We start from the raw sequence: 19,170 nt of genomic DNA on the forward strand, positions 1-19,170 counted from the left end.
AAACAAAGTCCTGCAATTGCCTCGCTAACAGCACAGCACAGCACATGGACTGCAGTGGTTCAGTAAGGCAGCGACCTACTATCTTCTCAAGGCAATTTAGAGATGGGCAACAGAAATGAGATGAGATCAGACATGTTTCCTGCGCTGCCGGGCAGTCCTCCCCTGGAACCCAGTGACGCTGAACCACCCTGGCCACCTCCTCCCGGTCACTGTGGTCAATCATGTGGGCCTCCTATCGCCCACCGTCCCTTGGGAACAGGGCTTCTCATCTTTTCCTTGATGGCCTGGAGTAGTTGCTCCAGGGAAGGATTACTAAACCGTGGGCTTGCTGCCTTCATCTGCACAACTTTGATTCAGGATCCTGGCGCCATTACAGATTGGCTGTCTGTGAGCATTTAAAATCTGGCATCTGGTGGTGGAGTTACCGCCTACCCCGCCACAAGACTTTAAAAAACAAATTCCAATTGAGGAATTTAGCGTGGCCAATCCGCCTGTCTCACACATATTTGGGTTGTCGGGGTGAGACCCACGCAGACACTGGGAGAATGTGCAAATTCCTCACGGACTGTGACCCGGGATTGAACCCGAGTCCTTGGCGCACTGAGTCAGCAGTGCTAACCACTGCGCCATGAGACTTGGCATGAATCTCGTGTGTGGTAATCACCACTGTTGTGTATATTAGAAGATGTATGGTAAGACCCTGTACTGCAGGTACGGGGGTACTCAGTGCTGGCTCCGCCCAGTAGGCGGAGTATAAATATGTGTGCTCCCAGTACAGCAGCCACTTCGCCAGCTGATGTAGAAGGCCACACATCTTCGACTAATAAAGCCTCAGTTGTATTCAACTCTCATCTCTGTGCAATTTTTTTTTTTTAAAATAATTTTTATTGAGAAATTTTGATTTTATACAACATTGACGCACCTTAGTAAAATACCGAAAATAACAATAATATTAACAATCATATACATTCGCCCCATCCCCATGAACAACCCAGCATTTTAACAACAACGCATATTAACACACTATAAAGTTACAGAATAAACACTGCAATAATGCACCCCCCCCCCCCCCCCCCCCGGGTTGCTGCTGCTATTGACCCAGTTGCCCATCTCTGAGCCAGGAAGTCCAAAAAAGGCTGCCATCGTTTATAGAACCCTTGTATTGACCCTCTCAGGGCAAATTTGACCTTTTCCAATTTTATAAATCCCGCCATGTCACTGATCCAGGTCTCCACGCTTGGGGGCCTTGCATCCTTCCATTGTAACAGAATCCTTCGACGGGCTACTAGGGACGCAAAGGCCAGGACACCGGCCTCTTTCGCCTCCTGCACTCCCGGCTCTACCGCAACTCCAAAAATCGCGAGTCCCCACCCTGGTTTGACCCTGGATCCAACCACCCTCGACACCGTCCCCGCCACCCCCTTCCAGAATTCTTCCAGTGCTGGGCATGCCCAGAACATATGGGCGTGGTTCGCAGGACTCCCCGAACATCTGGGGCACCTGTCCTCACCCCCGAAGAACCTGCTCATCCTAGTCCCGGACATGTGGGCCCGGTGCAGCAACTTAAATTGGATGAGACTAAGCCTCGCACAGGAGGAGGAAGAGTTGACTCTCTCCAAGGCATCCGCCCAAGTCCCGTCCTCTATCTGCTCCCCGAGTTCCTCCTCCCATTTAGCCTTCAGCTCCTCCACTGACGACTCCTCCACCTCCTGCATTACCTTATAGATGTCAGACACCTTCCCCTCTCCTACCCACACCCCCGAAAGCACTCTGTCCATCGCCCCCTGCGAGGGCAGCAAAGGGAATCCCTCTACCTGTCGCCTAGCAAACGCCTTTACCTGCAGGTATCTGAACATGTTCCCCTGGGGAAGGCCAAATTTATCTTCCAGTTCCCCCAGGCCCGCAAACCTCCCGCCAATAAACAGGTCCCTCAATTTGCTGATGCCCGCCCTTTGCCACCCCCTGAATCCCCCATCCGTGTTCCCCGGGATGAACCGATGGTTGCCACCCAGTGGAGCCTCCATCGAGTCCCCTGTTTCCCCCCGATGCCGTCTCCATTGTTCCCAGATTCTTAGGGTCGCCGCTACCACCGGGCTCGTGGTAAACCTCTTAGGGGAGAGCGGCAACGGTGCCGTTACCATGGCACCCAGGCTCGTACCTCTACATGACGCCATCTCCATTCTTTTCCACGCCGCCCCTCCCCCTCCATCACCCATTTACGCACCATTGACACATTGGCTGCCCAATAGTACCCCAGAAGGTTGGGCAGTGCCAGCCCACCTCCATCCCTTCCTCGCTCCAGGAACACCCTCCTCACTCTCGGAGTCCCATGTGCCCACACAAAACTCAGAATACTGCTAGTCACTCTCCTAAAGAAGGCCCTGGGGATAAATATGGGCAGGCACTGAAAAAGGAACAAGAACCTCGGAAGCACTGTCATTTTGACGGACTGCACCCTCCCCGCCAACGACAATGGCAGCATGTCCCACCTCCTGAACTCCTCCTCCATCTGATCTACCAGCCTGGTAAAGTTATGCTTGTGGAGAGTCCCCCAGTCCCTGGCCACTTGCACCCCCAGGTACCTAAAGCTCTCCCCTGCCCGCCTAAGTGGGAGCCTACCAATTCCTTATCTCTGTGCAATTGATCGTGCATCAGCGTGCTTGCAGAAATAATGACGCGGACCTGCATGATTGCACGTAGCAGCCGTTCTGCTCCACCATGGGAGCCACTCTGACTTTATGGTCCCACTTTCTTCTGACCACAAAACATCGGGTGGGAGGACAATCCAACCTTACATTAAAGCACCGAAAATGTTTTACAGAAATACTAAAGTGTTTAACCTGTTATGACAAAGTTGCTACGTATTTCAGTTTAAGGTTATGCTGACAGTGATTGGGATGACACCTGCTGGATATTGTGCATTTAACAATTGCCTACAGCTGTTGGGAAGGTTGCAGTCCACAGACTAGTCCATTTGTTTTTGTCCTGAATGCAGTGGTTAAAACCCCTGATGCTTATACTGGATCGGAGGTTAGTTCATCTGCATTAGTGAGAAAACATGCTCCCTAGAGTCAGGAAAACCAGCATTGGAGCAATTTCCAAAGATCATAGAATTTACAGTAGAGGACATTCAGCCCATCAAGTCTACACTGGCCCCTGAAAGAGCACCCTATCTAAGCCCACACCTCCACCCTATCCCCATAACCCAACCTAAATTCTGGACACTGTGGGGCAATTTAGCATGGCCAACCCACCTAACCTGCACATCTTTGGACTGTGGGAAGAAACCAGACCACCCGGAGGAAACCCATACAGACACGGGGAGAAGATGCACAGACAGCTACCCAAGCCGGGAATTGAACCCAGGTCCCTGGTGCTGTGAAGCAACAGTGCTAACACTGTGCTACCTTACTGCCCTGCATATTGCTTTTCATGTGTCCCCATTTCCTCCAGCACTCATCTAGTCTTATTATTCTTGGCTGCAAATCAGGTTGTTCAGAATCCACTTGACTCAGGTTTCCACATTGCTCACCCATAGGAAATTTATTTTGCAATATTTGAAAGAAAGAAAGGCAAGACTTGCGTTTATGGAACTCCTCGTCTTTCCATCATCCTTTTCAACCAATTAAGAACCTTGGGTGTAATTCATCCAAATAATGACTCAGGGCACAATTTAATGAAAACAGAGTCCTATTTTGGGTGTGTTTAGCAGGGTGTTTCCTGGCTCTCGCAGTGCCGAGAATGACCCCACCATTGAGCAGGACTCTTTCTTTTTCAGGCCTCAGCGAGGAACATCCGCTGAACCGCACTTAAGACTCATTTCCTGCATGGACGTTCTCAGCTCGCAAGTGCAGGAGGCGATCAGGGCACCTTTTTTAAATCTCTCGATATCACAGCCTCCGGACCCACCCCCAACTTACCAATCAGGGGGTGCTCAAGCCCCTCGCACCCCACGACATAAAGGAAGGGCATACCCAGGCCCGCTCCCCGACACTGGTAGCCTGGCACATGGGCACCTTGGTACTGTGAGGCTGGGCAGCATTGCCAGGGTGCCAGGTGGGAAGTGCCAAGGTGCCCACATGGCATTGGGAGTGCCAGGGTACCTCCCTGCCCAGAGCCCGATCACCTGGGGGCCTCTAATCGCCTGAGAGACTCCCCCAAATGTCATTACATCGGGTTCACCTTTGTGGAAGCCAGTGCTAAACGGCGCCAGGGCAGGGTCTCCTAGGAGAGGCCATTTGATTTCACACCATGAGTAACTCCAGCATAGACAAATTCAAGGGAGAACTACTCACTTGAATATGAAGGCGGGATCCAAATCGGGATGCCTCGTGAGATCTTGTTAAATCTCGCAAGGCGTAACGAAGATCGTAAATTTCACAACAGGCCTCTAGCGCGATTTAATGGCCTTGTCACCAGGTTGGGTAAGAGGAGGCCGGTAGATTGTGTGTCAAGTGCTTTACAGCAGCTTTATGGGTGAGATCCAGACCTGGATTCACCCACACTGAAGTCATTTTACTGGGCCGTGGGAATTTCTCCCTGGTCTAGCCCACACTTAGGGCATGATCCAACGACCCGCTATGCCAGAAAAAGCAACTCACTGTGGCGCAGACTGGCTATGGAAAGCTGGGAGACCCCGCTCCCGGAATCTAGCTGGCTTGGAACGCCTTGCGAGATTCAGTCTCGCAATCTGCTACGATGTGAATATTCCAGTTAGCCTCACTCTAATGTGCAAATTGCTGAGATACCTGAGGCTTTGGGATTCAGTCCCTTCACCTCCCAGACCTTGGGCAAGCGCCGTTCAGCACTGGTCCCACAAATGGAGATCAGAAGGAACGACATTCGTGGGGGTCTCGTTGGCATTTCTGTAAGTGTGGAATTGGACCGGGGCTGCCTGGTGTGGGTGTTGGGCTGGAGGTCGGGGATTGTTTTGGGGGCCTCTCGTTACAATGGATTGGATTGGATTGGATTTGTTTATTGTCACGTGTACCGAGGTACAGTGAAAAGGAGTTTTCTGCAAGCAGCTCAACAGATCATTCAGTACATGGAAGAAAAGGGAATTAAACAAAATTCAAGAAAATACATGAGAATACATAATAGGGCAACACAAGACATACAATGTAACTACATAAGCATTGGCATCGGTTGAAGCATACAGGGTGTAGTGTTAATGAGGTCAGTCAATAAGAGGGTCATTTAGGAGTCTGGTGACAGTGGAGAAGAAGCTGTTTTTGAGTCTGTTCGTGCGTGTTCTCAGATTTCTGAATCTCCTGCCCGATGGAAGAAGTTGGAAAAGTGAGTAAGCCGGGTGGGAGGGATCCTTGATTATGCTGCCCGCTTTCCCCGGCAGCGGGAGGTGTAGATGGAATCAATGGATGGGAGGCAGGTTCGTGTGATGGACTGGGCGGTATTCACGACTCTCTGAAGTTCCTTGCGGTCCTGGGCCGAGCAGTTGCCATACCAGGCTGTGATGCAGCCCGATAGGATGCTTTCTATAGTGCATCTGTAAAGTTGGTAAGGGTTAATGTGGACACGCCGAATTTCCTTAGTTTCCTGAGGAAGTATAGGCACTGTTGTGCTTTCTTGGTGATAGCGTCGACGTGAGTGGACCAGGATAGATTTTTGGTGATGTGCACCCCTAGGAATTTGAAATTGCTAACCATCTCCACCTCGGCTCCGTTGATGCTGACAGGGGTGTGTACACTACTTTGCTTCCTGAAGTCGATGACCAGCTCTTTAGTTTTGCTGGCATTGAGGGAGAGATTGTTGTCGTTACACCACTCCACTAGGTTCTCTATCTCCCTCCTGTATTCGGACTCGTCGTTATTCGATATCCGGCCCACTATGGTCGTATCGTCAGCAAACTTGTAGATGGAACTAAGTTTTGCCACGCAGTCGTGTGTGTACAGGGAGTAGAGTAGGGGGCTAAGTACACAGCCTTGCGGGGCACCGGTATTGAGGACTATTGTGGAGGAGGTGTTGGTGTTCATTCTTACTGTTTGTGGTCTGTTGGTCAGAAAGTCAAGGATCCAGTTGCAGAGTGGAGAGCCAAGTCCTAGGTTTTGGAGCTTTGATATGAGCTTGGCTGGGATTATGGTGTTGAAGGCGGAGCTGTAGGCAATAAATAGGAGTCTGATGTAGGAGTCCTTATTTTCGAGATGCTCTAGGGATGAGTGTAGGGCCAGGGAAATGGCTTCTGATGTAGACCGGTTGCGACGGTATGCGAATTGAAGTGGGTCAAGGCATTCCGGGAGTATGGAGGTGATGCGCTTCATGATCAGCCTCTCGAAGCACTTCATTACAACTGACGTCAGGGCCACCGGGCGGTAGTCATTGAGGCATGTTGCCTGGTTCTTCTTTGGTACCGGTATGATGGTGGTCTTCTTGAAGCAGGTGGGGACCTTGGAGTGGAGTAGGGACAGGTTAACGATGTCTGTGAATACCTCTGCCAGCTGGTATGTGCAGGCTCTGAGTGCACGACCAGGGATCCCGTCCGGACCCATCGCCTTCCGTGGGTTCACTTTCAGGAAGGCCGATCTGACTTCGGAAACTGTGATGGTGGGTATGGGTGAATTATGGGCTGCTGGGGCACTCGACAGCGGATTGTTGGTTACCTGCTCAAACCGAGCATAGAATGCATTGGGTTCATCGGGGAGGGGTGCGCTGCTGCCAGAGATACTGCTCGGCTTCGCTTTGTAGCCCGTTATGTTGTTTAGTCCTTGCCACAACCGCCGAGAGTCTGTCTGTGACTCTAGCTTAGTTTGATATTCTCTCTTGGCATCTCGGATGACTTTGCGGAGGTCGTACCTGGATTTCTTGTATAGGACAGGGTCGTCTGCCTTGAACGCCTCAGATCTGTCCTTCAGTAGGGAGTCAATCTCGCGGTTGAGCCATGGTTTCCGGTTGGGGAACGTACGTACTGCTTTCTTTGGCACGCAGTCGTCCACACATTTGCTGATGAAGTCTGTGACGGTGGTGACATACTCATTTAAGTTAGTCGCTGAGTTCTTAAATATGGACCAGTCCACTGTCTCTAAGCAGTCACTTAAGAGCTCTTTTGTCTCCTCGGACCAGCACTGCACAACCTTCTTAGCTGGATTCTCCTGCTTGAGTTTCTGCTTGTAAGCCGGGAGAAGGAGCACCGTCTTATTGTCTGATTTCCCAAAGTGCGGTCGGGGATGGAACGGTAGGCGCCCTTGATTTTTGAGTAGCAGTGGTCAAGAGTGTTGTCGCCCCTGGTGGGACAGGAGATGTGCTGGTGGAATTTTGGCAGTACACTCTTGAGGTTGGCTTTGTTGAAGTCTCCGGCCACGATGAACAAGGCCTTCGGGTGTTCTGTTTCGTAGTTGTTTATAACTGTGTACAGTTCGTCCAGCGCCTTCCTCACTTCTGCCTGGGGTGGGATGTAGACCGCTGTGATAATGGCTGAAGTGAACTCACGTGGAAGATAGTATGGGCGGCGCTTTACGGTCAAGTATTCCAGGTCTGGGGAGCAGTAGGTCGCCAGGGTCACCACATCCAAGCACCAGGAGGAGTTGATGAGGAGGCAAACCCCTCCACCCTTCGCTTTGCCTGAAGATGCCGTGCGGTCCGCCCAGTGAATAGAGAAGCCTTCAGGATGTATGGCACAGTCCTGTGAAGCGGGGGTGAGCCATGTCTCTGTGAAACAGAGCACACAGCAGTCTCTTACTTCCCTCTGAGAGGTAAGTCTGGCGTTAAGTTCATCCAGCTTGTTTTCAATTGCTTGGACATTTGCCAGGAGTATGGGGAGAGGGGTCTTGAAACTGCGTTGCTTCAGTCTAACCTGAAAACCGCTGCGTTTCCCTCGCTTTCACGGTCGGCGGCTGCTGCTGGATGATCCTGGGATCCGATGGGAGACAGCAGCCCTTGTAGAAGGTAGGTGGTTGCGTCTGGCTGGGTCCAGGTTGCTAGCGTCCCCCGGGCCCCCTCACTCCCTCAATGGGGAGTTCTGGTGAGCAGAGCTGCCCACTGTCCAGGTAGTGACCATGTGCGGCCTCAGCCCCACGTTCCCGGTTCAGACCCCACAACACCAGTCGCTTGGAATATCCGAGTTCCCGGAGACACGCAGCAAAACGCAGTCACCGCGGGACTTTGTTCCCTTTTGGGGGAATCGTGCCCCATCAGTGGGTGAACCTGCCAGTCAGACTGGCTACTCCCAGACCGGGAAGTCATTTTGAATGGGTGCCCCTGCCCCCTCACTGCTGTCCACGCGGCCCCCCGACTGTCCATGCGGCCCCCTCACTGCTGTCCACGCGGCCCCCCCGACTGTCCATGCGGCCCCCTCACTGCTGTCCACGCGGCCCCCCGACTGTCCATGCGGCCCCCTCACTGCTGTCCACGCGGCCCCCCGACTGTCCATGCGGCCCCCCTCACTGCTGTCCATGCGGCTCCCTCGCTGCTGTCCACGCGGCCCCCCCCCAGCCCCCTCACTGCTGTCCATGCAGCCCCCTCACTGCTGTCCATGCGGGCCCCCCCCCCCCCCCCCCCCACCAGGCCCCCTCACTGCTGTCCATGAGGCCCCCCCCCCGGCCCCCTCACTGCTGTCCATGCGGCCCCTCACTGCTGTCCATGCGGCCCCCCCCGGCCCCCTCACTGCTGTCCATGCGGCCCCCCCCCCCGGCCCCCTCACTGCTGTCCATGCGGCCCCCCCAGGCCCCCTCACTGCTGTCCATGCAGCCCCCCCTCACTGCTGTCCATGCGGCCCCCTCACTGCTGTCCATGCGGCCCCCCCGGGCCCCCTCACTGCTGTCCATGCGGCCCCCGGCCCCCTCACTGCTGTCCATGCGGCCCCCGGCCTCCTCACTGCTGTCCATGCGGCCCCCCCCGGACCCCCTCACTGCTGTCCATGCGGCCCCCCCGGACCCCCTCACTGCTGTCCATGCGGCCCCCCCCAGGCCCCCTCACTGCTGTCCATGCGGCCCCCCCCGGCCCCCCTCACTTCTGTCCATGCGGCCCCCCCCCCGCCCCCTCACTGCTGTCCATGCGGCCCCCGGGCCCCCTCACTGCTGTCCATGCGGCCCCCTCACTGCTGTCCATGCGGCCCCCCCCGGGCCCCCTCACTGCTGTCCATGCGGCCCCCCCGGCCCCCCCACTGCTGTCCATGCAGCCCCCAGGCCCCCTCACTGCTGTCCATGCGGCCCCCAGGCCCCCTCACTGCTGTCCATGCAGCCCCCCCCCCGGGCCCCCTCACTGCTGTCCATGCGCCCCCCCCCCGGGCCCCCTCACTGCTGTCCATGCGGCCCCCTGGCCCCCTCACTGCTGTCCACGCGGCCCCCTGGCCCCCTCACTGCTGTCCATGCGGCCCCCCGCCCCCTCACTGCTGTCCATGCGGCCCCCCGCCCCCTCACTGCTGTCCATGCTGCCCCCCAGGCCCCGTCACTGCTGTCCATGCGGCCCCCCGCCCCCTCACTGCTGTCCATGCTGCCCCCCAGGCCCCGTCACTGCTGTCCATGCGGCCCCCCGGCCCCCTCACTGCTGTCCATGCTGCCCCCCAGGCCCCCTCACTGCTGTCCATGCGGCCCCCCCGGGCCCCCTCACTGCTGTCCATGCGGCCCCCCGCCCCCTCACTGCTGTCCATGCGGCCCCCCGCCCCCTCACTGCTGTCCATGCGGCCCCCCCCGGCCCCTCACTGCTGTCCATGCGGCCCCCCGCCCCCTCACTGCTGTCCATGCTGCCCCCCAGGCCCCCTCACTGCTGTCCATGCGGCCCCCCCGGGCCCCCTCACTGCTGTCCATGCGGCCCCCCCGCCCCCTCACTGCTGTCCATGCGGCCCCCCGCCCCCTCACTGCTGTCCATGCGGCCCCCCCCCCGGCCCCTCACTGCTGTCCATGCGGCCCCCCGCCCCCTCACTGCTGTCCATGCTGCCCCCCCCGCCCCCTCACTGCTGTCCATGCGGCCCCCCCCCAGGCCCCCTCACTGCTGTCCATGCGGCCCCCCCCCCCGGCCCCCTCACTGCTGTCCATGCGGCCCCCCCGGGCCCCCTCACTGCTGTCCAAGGCGACCCCCCCGGACCCCCTCACTGCTGTCCAAGGCGACCCCCCCGGGCCCCCTCACTGCTGTCCATGCTGCCCCCCAGGCCCCCTCACTGCTGCCCCCCCCCCGCCCCCTCACTGCTGCCCCGCCCCCTCACTGCTGCCGCCCCCTCACTGCTGTCCATGCGGCCCCCCCGGGCCCCCTCACTGCTGTCCATGCGGCCCCCCAGGCCCTGTCACTGCTGTCCAAGGCGACCCTCTGCCCGGCCCCGGGTCACTTAGGGGAGGCGGCGGATTGGCTGGAGCCGGTACCGCGGCCTCTGATTGGCCGGTTCCTGCTTGGCCGGTTCCTGATTGGCCGGCTGCTGATTGGCCGGTCGTTGATTGGCCGGAGCTCTGATTGGTTCTCGGGCTATGACGGGGCGGACGTCCATTGGCTGCCGGCAGCTGATTAAATGCCAGAGCTCCGACGAATCCGCCTCCCCATTGGCTTCAGCCAGAAAGGCGGGGCCTGAGCAAGATGGAGGTTAGAGGCGGGAGCGCGCGAGGGGGGGAGGAAGCGGGAGCGCGCGAGGGGGGGGAGGAAGCGGGAGCGCGCGAGGGGGGGGAGGAAGCGGGAGCGCGCGAGGGGGGGGGGAGGAAGCGGGAGCGCGCGGGGGGAGGCGGCGGGAGCGCGCGGGGGGAGGGTGGGCTGAGGTTCCGGTGAGACCCCCCCCCCCCCCCCCCCCGGGGGCGCTGAGACCAGAGCCCGCGAGAGGCACCGTCCCGGGCTCCAGGATCCGGGCGACAGGGTCCGAGCGACAGGGTCCGAGCGACGCGGTCCGAGCGACAGGGTCCGAGCGACGCGGTCCGAGCGACGCGGTCCGGGCGACAGGGTCCGTGCGACAGGGTCCGGGCGACAGGGTCCGGGCGACAGGGTCCGTGCGACAGGGTCCGGGCGACAGGGTCCGGGCGACAGGGTCCGAGCGACGCGGTCCGGGCGACAGGGTCCGGGCGACAGGGTCCGAGCGACGCGGTCCGCGACAGGGTCCGGGCGACAGGGTCCGAGCGACGCGGTCCGGGCGACACGGTCCGGGCGACAGGGTCCGGGCGACAGGGTCCGAGCGACGCGGTCCGAGCGCGGTCCGGCACACGGTCCGGGCGACGGGTCCGGGCGACAGGGTCCGGGCGACAGGGTCCGAGAGACAGGTCCGAGCGACACGGTCCGAGCGACAGGGTCCGAGCGACAGGGTCCGAGCACACGTCCGAGCGACAGGGTCCGTGCACACGGTCCGAGCGGCAGCGAGCTGGCGGGTCCGTGCGACACGGTCCGAGCGACAGGTCCGAGCGACAGGGTCCCGAGCGGCAGGTCCGGGCGACGCGGTCCGAGCGACGCGTCCGAGCGACGCGGTCCGGGCGACACGGTCCCGGCGACAGGGTCCGGGCGACAGGTCCGGGCCTGCACAGGGCCGAGCGACAGGGTCCGGGCGACAGGGTCCGGGCGACAGGGTCCGAGCTGTCAGGGTCCGAGCGACAGGGTCCGAGCGACAGGGTCCGAGCGACAGGGTCCGAGCGACAGGGTCCGAGCGACAGGATCCGAGCGACAGGGTCCGAGCGACAGGGTCCGGGCGACAGGGTCCGGGCGACAGGGTCCGGGCGACAGGGTCCGGGCGACAGGGTCCGGGCGACAGGGTCCGGGCGACAGGGTCCGGGCGACAGGGTCCGGGCGACAGGGTCCGGGCGACACGGTCCGAGCTGTCAGGTGGCACTGTCCGAGCGACAGGGTCCGAGCGACAGGGTCCGAGCGACAGGGTCCGAGCGGCAGGGTCCGAGCGGCAGGGTCCGTGCGACAGGGTCCGTGCGACACGGTCCGAGCGACAGGGTCCGAGCGACAGGGTCCGAGCGACGGTGTCCGAGCGACAGGGTCCGGGCGACACGGTCCGAGCGACACGGTCCGAGCTGTCAGGTGGCACTGTCCGAGCGACAGGGTCCGAGCGATAGGGTCCGGGCGACACGGTCCGAGCGACACGGTCCGAGCTGACATGGTCCGAGCGACGGGTCGAGCGACAGGGTTCCGGCTGTCCAGGGAGGTGCACTAGGCCTAGCGACAGATCCGAGCTCTGTAGGGGGCACTGACCGACGACAGGTCCGAGCTCTGAGGGGGCCACTGACCGAGCGACAGGGTCCGAGCTGGGCAGGTATGACCGAGCTACAGGGTCCCCGAGCTCTGAGGGCACTGCCGAGCGACAGGAATCCGAGCTCTGAGGGGGCACTGACCGAGCGAAGGTTCCGAGCTCTGAGGGTGCACTAACCGAGCGACAGGTCCGAGATTGGGGGGCACTGACCGAGCGACAGGGTCCGAAGCTCTTAGGGTGCACTGACGAGCGACAGGGTCCGGCTCTGATGGGCACTAACCGAGCGACAGGGCCGAGCTCTGAGGGGCACTGACCGAGCGACAGGGTCCAAGTGGGGGCAGATACTTACCGAGCGACAGGGTCCGAGCTCTGATGGGGCACTGTCCCGATTGACATGGGTCCCTCTGAGGGGGCACTGTCCGAGTGATAGGGTCCAAGCTGCCAGGTGGCACTGTCCGAGTGGAGTGACTGTGTCCGAGCTGAGGGCAGGTACTGACCGAGCGACAGGGTCCGAGCTGAGGGCAGGTACTGACCGAGCGACAGGGTCCGAGCTGGGGGCAGGTACTGACCGAGTGACAGGGTCCGAGCTCTGAGGGGGCACTGTCCGAGTGACAGGGTCCGAGCTCTGAGGGGGCACTGACCGAGTGGAGTGACAGGGTCCGAGCTGGGGGCAGGTACTGACCGAATAACAGGGTCCGAGCTCTGAGGGGGTACTGACCGAGTAACAGGGTCCGAGCTGGGGGCAGGTACTGACCGAGCGACAGGGTCCGAGCTCTGAGGGGGTACTGACCGAGTGACAGGGTCCGAGCTCTGAGGGGGCACTGTCCGAGTGGAGTGACTGTGTCCGAGCTGGGGGCAGGCACTGTCCAAGCAACAACATCCAAGGCCGGATTAGAGGTGGCTTTGTCCGCGCAGCACAGTTTGAGCCAATGATGTGAGGGGACACTGACCGAGTGCCTGAATGGAGGGTGGTGGAGTCGGGGGGGGGGGGGGGGGGGGGCAGATGGTGGTGTTGGGGGGGATTGGTGTTTGGGGGGGGTAGAGTTGGGGGTGTTGGTATTGGGCGGATGGAGTTGGGGGGGGAGGGGTGGGTGGGAGTTGGGGGGGGTTGGTGTTTGGGAGGGGGGAGTTGGGTGGGGGGGGCAGTGGTTGCCAGAAGTTACTGTCCAGGCGACCGTCTCTGAGCCAGGAGTGGGGCTGAGAAGCAGTATCAAAGTAACGGCATCCAAGGTCGAGTTGGCACTGCTCAAGTGACAGTGTCGAGCTGGCGGTGCGAGTGGCCACTGTCTGAGCAACGGTCCGAACCGGCAGGGGTCACTGCCTGGGCGACAGTGTCTGTGGCTGGATTAGAGTTGGCGTTTTCCGAGTGACACAGTTCGGCACAATGCTGCGAGGGGGCACTGGCCGAGCGTCATTGTCTGATACCAGCATCTAGGCGGCATGGGGTCGGGGCACTCTCAGAGCAACAGTTTAAAAAAAATAAATTTAGAGTAAGCCCTGCACACCTTTGGGTTGTGGGGGCGAAACCCACGCAGACACGGGGAGAATGTGCAAACTCCACACGGACTGTGACCCAGAGCCGGGATCGAACCTGGGACCTCAGCGCCATGAGGCAGCAGTTCTAACCACTGCGCCACCATGCTGCCCTCAGAGTGACAGGTTTGAAGCTGGGAAGGGGCATGGTCCATGTGACAGTGTCTGAGGTCCAGTTGGCAATGTCCAAGTCCAGAGGGGACACTCTGAGTGACCGGGTCTGCGCCGGGGATGCAAGGGAGCACTGTCCCAGTGACAGGGTCTGGACTAGAGGTGGCGAGTGAGTACTGTCCAAATGGGGCCGCGCTGTCCAGGTGACGGGTTGTGAGCCAGGGTGTGTGGCCAGGGGGCACTGTCAGACTGGCAGAGTCCGAGCCCAGAGGGGGCATTCTGAGTGACGAGGTCTGAGCCACGGGGAGCGGGGCGACACTGCCCGAGCAACAAGGTCCTAATCGAGTGGGGAGGGGTCTCTGCCCGAGCTGGAGGTGGTACTCTCCGAGCGACAGCATCCGAGGACTGACCACGTGACAGATGCTCAACATCTGGATATCCAAGTGGGCAGGCGTGCCTTCTGTTTGGTGTGAGCTGTGCCCTGGGGAAGGGACTGTTGGCTGAGATTCTGCTGCTGAAAGTTTGTCCACAAAACAGAATGTAATCCAGAATCTCTACAGTCTGTGTCCTGGCCTGGGCTCCTGTCACACCCATATTCAGCAAACCCCTCCTTGCTCGGTGAATTTCCCCTGCATGCCTTTCCTTCTCTTAGTCTGGATCCCCCACGTTAACCTCTCCTTGCTCCCAGCTCCACCTATTTTGCACTTTATTCCTGCATCAGCCGCATCAGTCCCTGCTGCATAATCTGCTTTTTGCATTGTCCCTTTGAACATAGTTGCCTTTCTTCAAAACCCTTTTCTTTTACTTCTGCTGTGTTTGATCCCTCTGCCTCTTTTGCTACTGCAGAAACGTGTTGTTCCAATTTTCAGTCAGTTTTAGCTTTCATTGAGTCTTATTTTCTTCACAGGAACAAAGGAAATGGCCAATTGACATACAGACCAGCAAGCTCTTGGGTAAATCTCTGTTACTGGTGAATTGTTTTCAAACTGGAATTAGGTCATTCGGCCGATCGCGCCTGTTTTCTAAGAGCACTCCAATTAGCTTCAGTCCCTCTGCTATTCTCCACATTCCTGCAAATGTTTTCAAATATTTATCCAATTTTATTTCAAAGTTATCATTGGCTGTCCCCTCTGCCCTTTCAGGTGATGCTTTCCAAAACTTACTCAAAAATATAATTCTCCTCATCTCACCTCTGCCACTTTTGCCAGTAATCTTAAATCTATTTGGAGATTTTTAACTTCAGCAGCTAAGGACTGTAACACGAGCTGCAGTCAAGGTCCCTAAAGTTTTTAAGTTGCATGTAGCATTGCTCAGAGTCAGTTGAGAAAGCCCATTCCCCTGAGGTACCTGCTATCCTGAGTCAAACTGCACCTCTTCGCAGGGTCAGAAGGTTGTGGGTTCGAACCCCACTCTGGAGCGACGGTATAAACAGCAGGTTTTGCCAACTTAGGAGTCAATATGAGCGCAGTGGGTGCTGGGTGAACAGGACTTTTCATTGGTACTACTGCGGTAAAGAATAAAGATGCAGAGAAAATTAATATAAATTTTAGGTGTATTTGAGGGAAATCAAATAAGCACATGAGGGAATAAAAATGAAGAGGCTATTTCTTCAGTTTCTCCGATGCCATAAAATCTAAGAATGACAGTCCCAAATGCTGTCCTTGCTGTTCGAAAAGGATGCTCAGAAAAGTCACTATAATCAGGTAAAATGCTCCTTGGAATGTAGGAGTGAACACCTGTCAGCTGGATAGCTGGTTGGTGATGGAGCGAGGCCAGCAGCGTGCGTTCAACTCCCTTACCGGCTTGAGGTTATTCATGAAGGCCCTGTCTTCTCAACCTTGACCCTCAGTGAGGTGTGGTGACCCTCGGGTTAAATCACCACCAGTCAGCTCTCCCCCTCATAGGGGAAAGCAGCCGATGGTCACCTGTGACTATGGCCACTTTACTTTCGTTTTTTTTCTGTTGCAATGAGTCTGTTTCACGGCACTAATTCTCCCAAAACAGTTCTTTTTAAAAGGGTGGATATAAAAGCAAATTACTGCGGATGCTGGAATCTGAAATAGAAAATACTGGACAATCTCAGCAGCTCTGACAGCGTCTGTGGAGAGAGAAGGGAGAGAACGTTTGACAAAGAGTCATCCAGACTCGAAACGTTAGCTCCCTTCTCTCTCCACAGACGCCAGAAGGTTGGAAATAACTTGATCATTCTTTTACCTAAATGGGACAATTATTAAGTTTGTTTTATTTTTAAAATTACATTACGTTAGGTGCTAACCCATTGCACTACCCAGTGATTTACCTCCCTCTTCCCAGACTCTTGTGAAATGTATACTGTGGGTCAGGGTGGACCTGGCATCAGTGGGTTGAAGTGGACAAGGGTGGAGGTCACTCTCAACCTGCTCACTCCTGCTGCCTGCCAGTTGGTTGATAGGCACACTGAGAACAGTCTGGAAGCAGGATTTGCATTTATATAGCACTTTTCACAACCTCAGGACATCCTAAATTGTGATACAGCCAATGAAGTACTTGTTGAAATGCAGTCTCTGTTATCTCTCTCGTGATGTGGGCATGCCGACGTTGGACGGGGGTGAGCACAGTAAGAAGTCTTACAACACCAGGTTAAAGTCCAACAAGTTTGTTTTGAATCACTAGCTATCGGAGCGTCGCTCCTTCATCAGGTGACTTGCCTGATAAAGGAGCGACACTCCGAAAGCTAGTGATTCCAAATCTCACTCTTGGGTAATCACTCAGGATTGAGTATGACTTGCTTCCACTCTGGTGCGATGGGTTCTGAGATGGCTGATAAGCCAATGCAGTATCTGCAGACTATGCCACACGTGGGGCAGGTGGTGTTAGAAAAGTTGGCAAAATGGGTTGTTTCGAGGGTTTTGCTATCTCCAATGTCCCCGACGATATCGCTCGGTGTGTTTGGTGCCTTCCTGAATAAAACTTCTCCATTTTGGTCAGTTACAAGACATGTTTCCCATGAGTCGTTGGGGATGGTTGAATTGTTCATGGATGCTTTGAGGACACCCCTGAAGTGTTTCCGCTGTCTACCTGGGAGTCTCCTGCTGAGACTGAGTTCTGGGTAGCGCAGTTACTTTGGGTGTCTGGTGTCACTATCATTGTTGCAATATAAGGAACACTGCAGTCAATTCACCCACAGTAAGGTCCCACAAACACCAATGAGATCATCTGTTTTTTAGTGGTATTGATTAAAGGATAAATATTGGCCAGGTGACTGGGGAGAACTCTGCTCTTATTCGAAACAAATCCACAGAATCTTTTTGGCCCACCTGAGAGGGCAGGTGTGGCCCCAGTTTAAAGTCTGAGCTGAAAGTTAGCAGTGCAGGATTGAGGGAGCGTTACACTGAAATGAAATGAAAAATGAAAATCGCTTATTGTCACAAGTAGGCTTCAAATGAAGTTACTGTGAAAAGCCCCTAGTCGCCACATTCCGGCGCCTGTTCGGGGAAGCTGGTACGGGAATTGAACCCGTGCTGCTGGCCTGCCTTGGTCTGCTTTCAAAGCCAGCGATTTAGCCCAGTGTGCTAAACCAGCCCCTGCTACTGGAGTGTCAGCTTGAGATGTATCGGGTACCTGGTCAGAAAACAATGTGTAGCCCAGAGTAGAAGGTAGGCAGGGTACGTCTGTGTGCATTGCAAAGAAAACCCGAAACCCCTGTAATTGTGCTGTTTGCTGAATGTTCAGTATCACATGCCTCACATTGTCCCCTGTCTCTTACAGACTGGCTGGTGGATAGGCGGCATTGCAAGCTGAAGTGGCAGAATTCGGTGCTGGCAATTCGTGAGAAAATAAACCGGGCAATCCAGGATATGCCAGAGAATGAGGAAATCAAACTGCTCCTGTCAGGATCATGTCAGTGCCATTTCTGCCGTATCTCATCCTGGAAGCCTGTGTGTGTAAAGAGGATTCGTAGTTAACTTTGCAATAGTCTGGCAGCACGGTGGCACAGTGGTTAGCATTGCTGCCTAAGGGCAGCACGGTGGCCTAGTGGTTAGCACAACCGCCTCACGGCACTGAGGTGCCAGGTTCGATCCCGGCTCTGGGTCACTGTCCGTGTGGAGTTTGCACATTCTCCCCGTGTCTGCGTGGGTTTCGCCCCCACAACCCAAAAATGTGCAGAGTAGGTGGATTGGCCACGCTAAATTGCCCCTTAATTGGAAAAAATAATTGGGTAATCTAAATTATAAAAAAAAAGCATTGCTGCCTATGGCGCTGAGGACCTGGGCCTGCGTGGGTTTCACCCCCACAACCCAAAGATGTGCAGACTAGGTGAATTGGCCACGCTAAATTGCCCCTTAATTGGAAAAAATAATTGGGTACTCTAAATTTTTAAAAAACTTTGCAATAGTCCAGGAGCAGTGCACCTTGAGCAGAAGAATCTGTTACATTCTTTACATTGAGTCTGCAGCACAGAAATATGGTTCGACAGATCCATCCTCGTGTTTATGTCCCACACCAGCATCTTCCCCATTTACTTCATCTCACCCCATATCTTTCTATTCCTTCCTCCCTTGTGAATTTAAGGGGATCCTGCATTAAAACATCTAAATTTTTGAGGATTCGGTACACCCATCACCCTTGAGCTTATTGAAACCACATTGGCCCCTGGTCCAACAACACCACGATTTTAATATTCTCACCCTTGTTTTCGGATCCTTCCATGGTTTCACCCCTCCCTATCTCTGTGACCTCCTCCTGCCTTCCAACCCTCTGAGATCTCTGCAATTCTTGGAATTCAACCCCTTTGTGCATCCCCAGTTTAATCGCCTCATCATTTGTGGCCGTACGTTTATCTGCCTTGGCCCTGGACTAAAATTTCCTCTCCAATCCTCTTCCATCAAAAAGGCTGATGGAATGTTGGCCTTTATATCCAGAGGATTGGAATATAAAGACACAGGGGTTATGCTGCAGCTTTACAAAACCTTGGTTAGACCCCAAATAGAGTCACTGTCAGCAGTTCTGGGAACCCCATCTCAGGAAGGATATTTTGGCCTTGGAAGGAGTGCAATGTAGGTTTGCAAGAATGATACCTGGATTACAGGCAGATTCAGGGCCAGACCGTTCAGGAGAGATGTCAGGAAGCACTTCTTCACTCAAACCTACCTACACCTTGGGGACTGCAGCGATTCAAACGGGCAACTCACCAACACCTTCTGAAGGGATGGGCAATAAATGCTGGCCTAACCAGTGACACCCACATAATGAATAAAAGGGTGGTAGAGATTTCAAACTCTCCCACAAATAACAGTTAAAGCTAGGACAGTTGTTACTTTTTGTTAATAAAAGATATTAAGGGATATGGTCCAAGGCAGGTATATGGAGTTCGGTCTCAGATCAGCCATGAGCTCAATGAATGGCAGGACAGGCTCGAGGGGCTGAATGGCCTGCTCCTA

The 19,170-nt window shown here is 56.1% G+C and overlaps 1 protein-coding gene across 1 annotated transcript in view; it reads left to right on the top strand.

The window, feature by feature from the left end:
- Positions 1-10,453: 10,453 nt before the first annotated feature.
- cdk5rap3 (CDK5 regulatory subunit associated protein 3) overlaps positions 10,454-19,170 on the top strand; it is a 36,370-nt gene continuing 27,653 nt past the window's right edge. Inside the window, exons 1-3 of the mRNA XM_038779034.1 lie at positions 10,454-10,518; positions 14,658-14,703; positions 17,498-17,629. Of these exons, the coding sequence (XP_038634962.1) occupies positions 10,513-10,518; positions 14,658-14,703; positions 17,498-17,629 (184 nt within the window). The 5' untranslated portion in view covers positions 10,454-10,512. The remainder of the gene's footprint in view (positions 10,519-14,657; positions 14,704-17,497; positions 17,630-19,170) is intronic.

Source organism: Scyliorhinus canicula, chromosome 19, assembly GCF_902713615.1.
Source record: "Scyliorhinus canicula chromosome 19, sScyCan1.1, whole genome shotgun sequence".
NCBI classification, from domain to species: domain Eukaryota; kingdom Metazoa; phylum Chordata; class Chondrichthyes; order Carcharhiniformes; family Scyliorhinidae; genus Scyliorhinus; species Scyliorhinus canicula.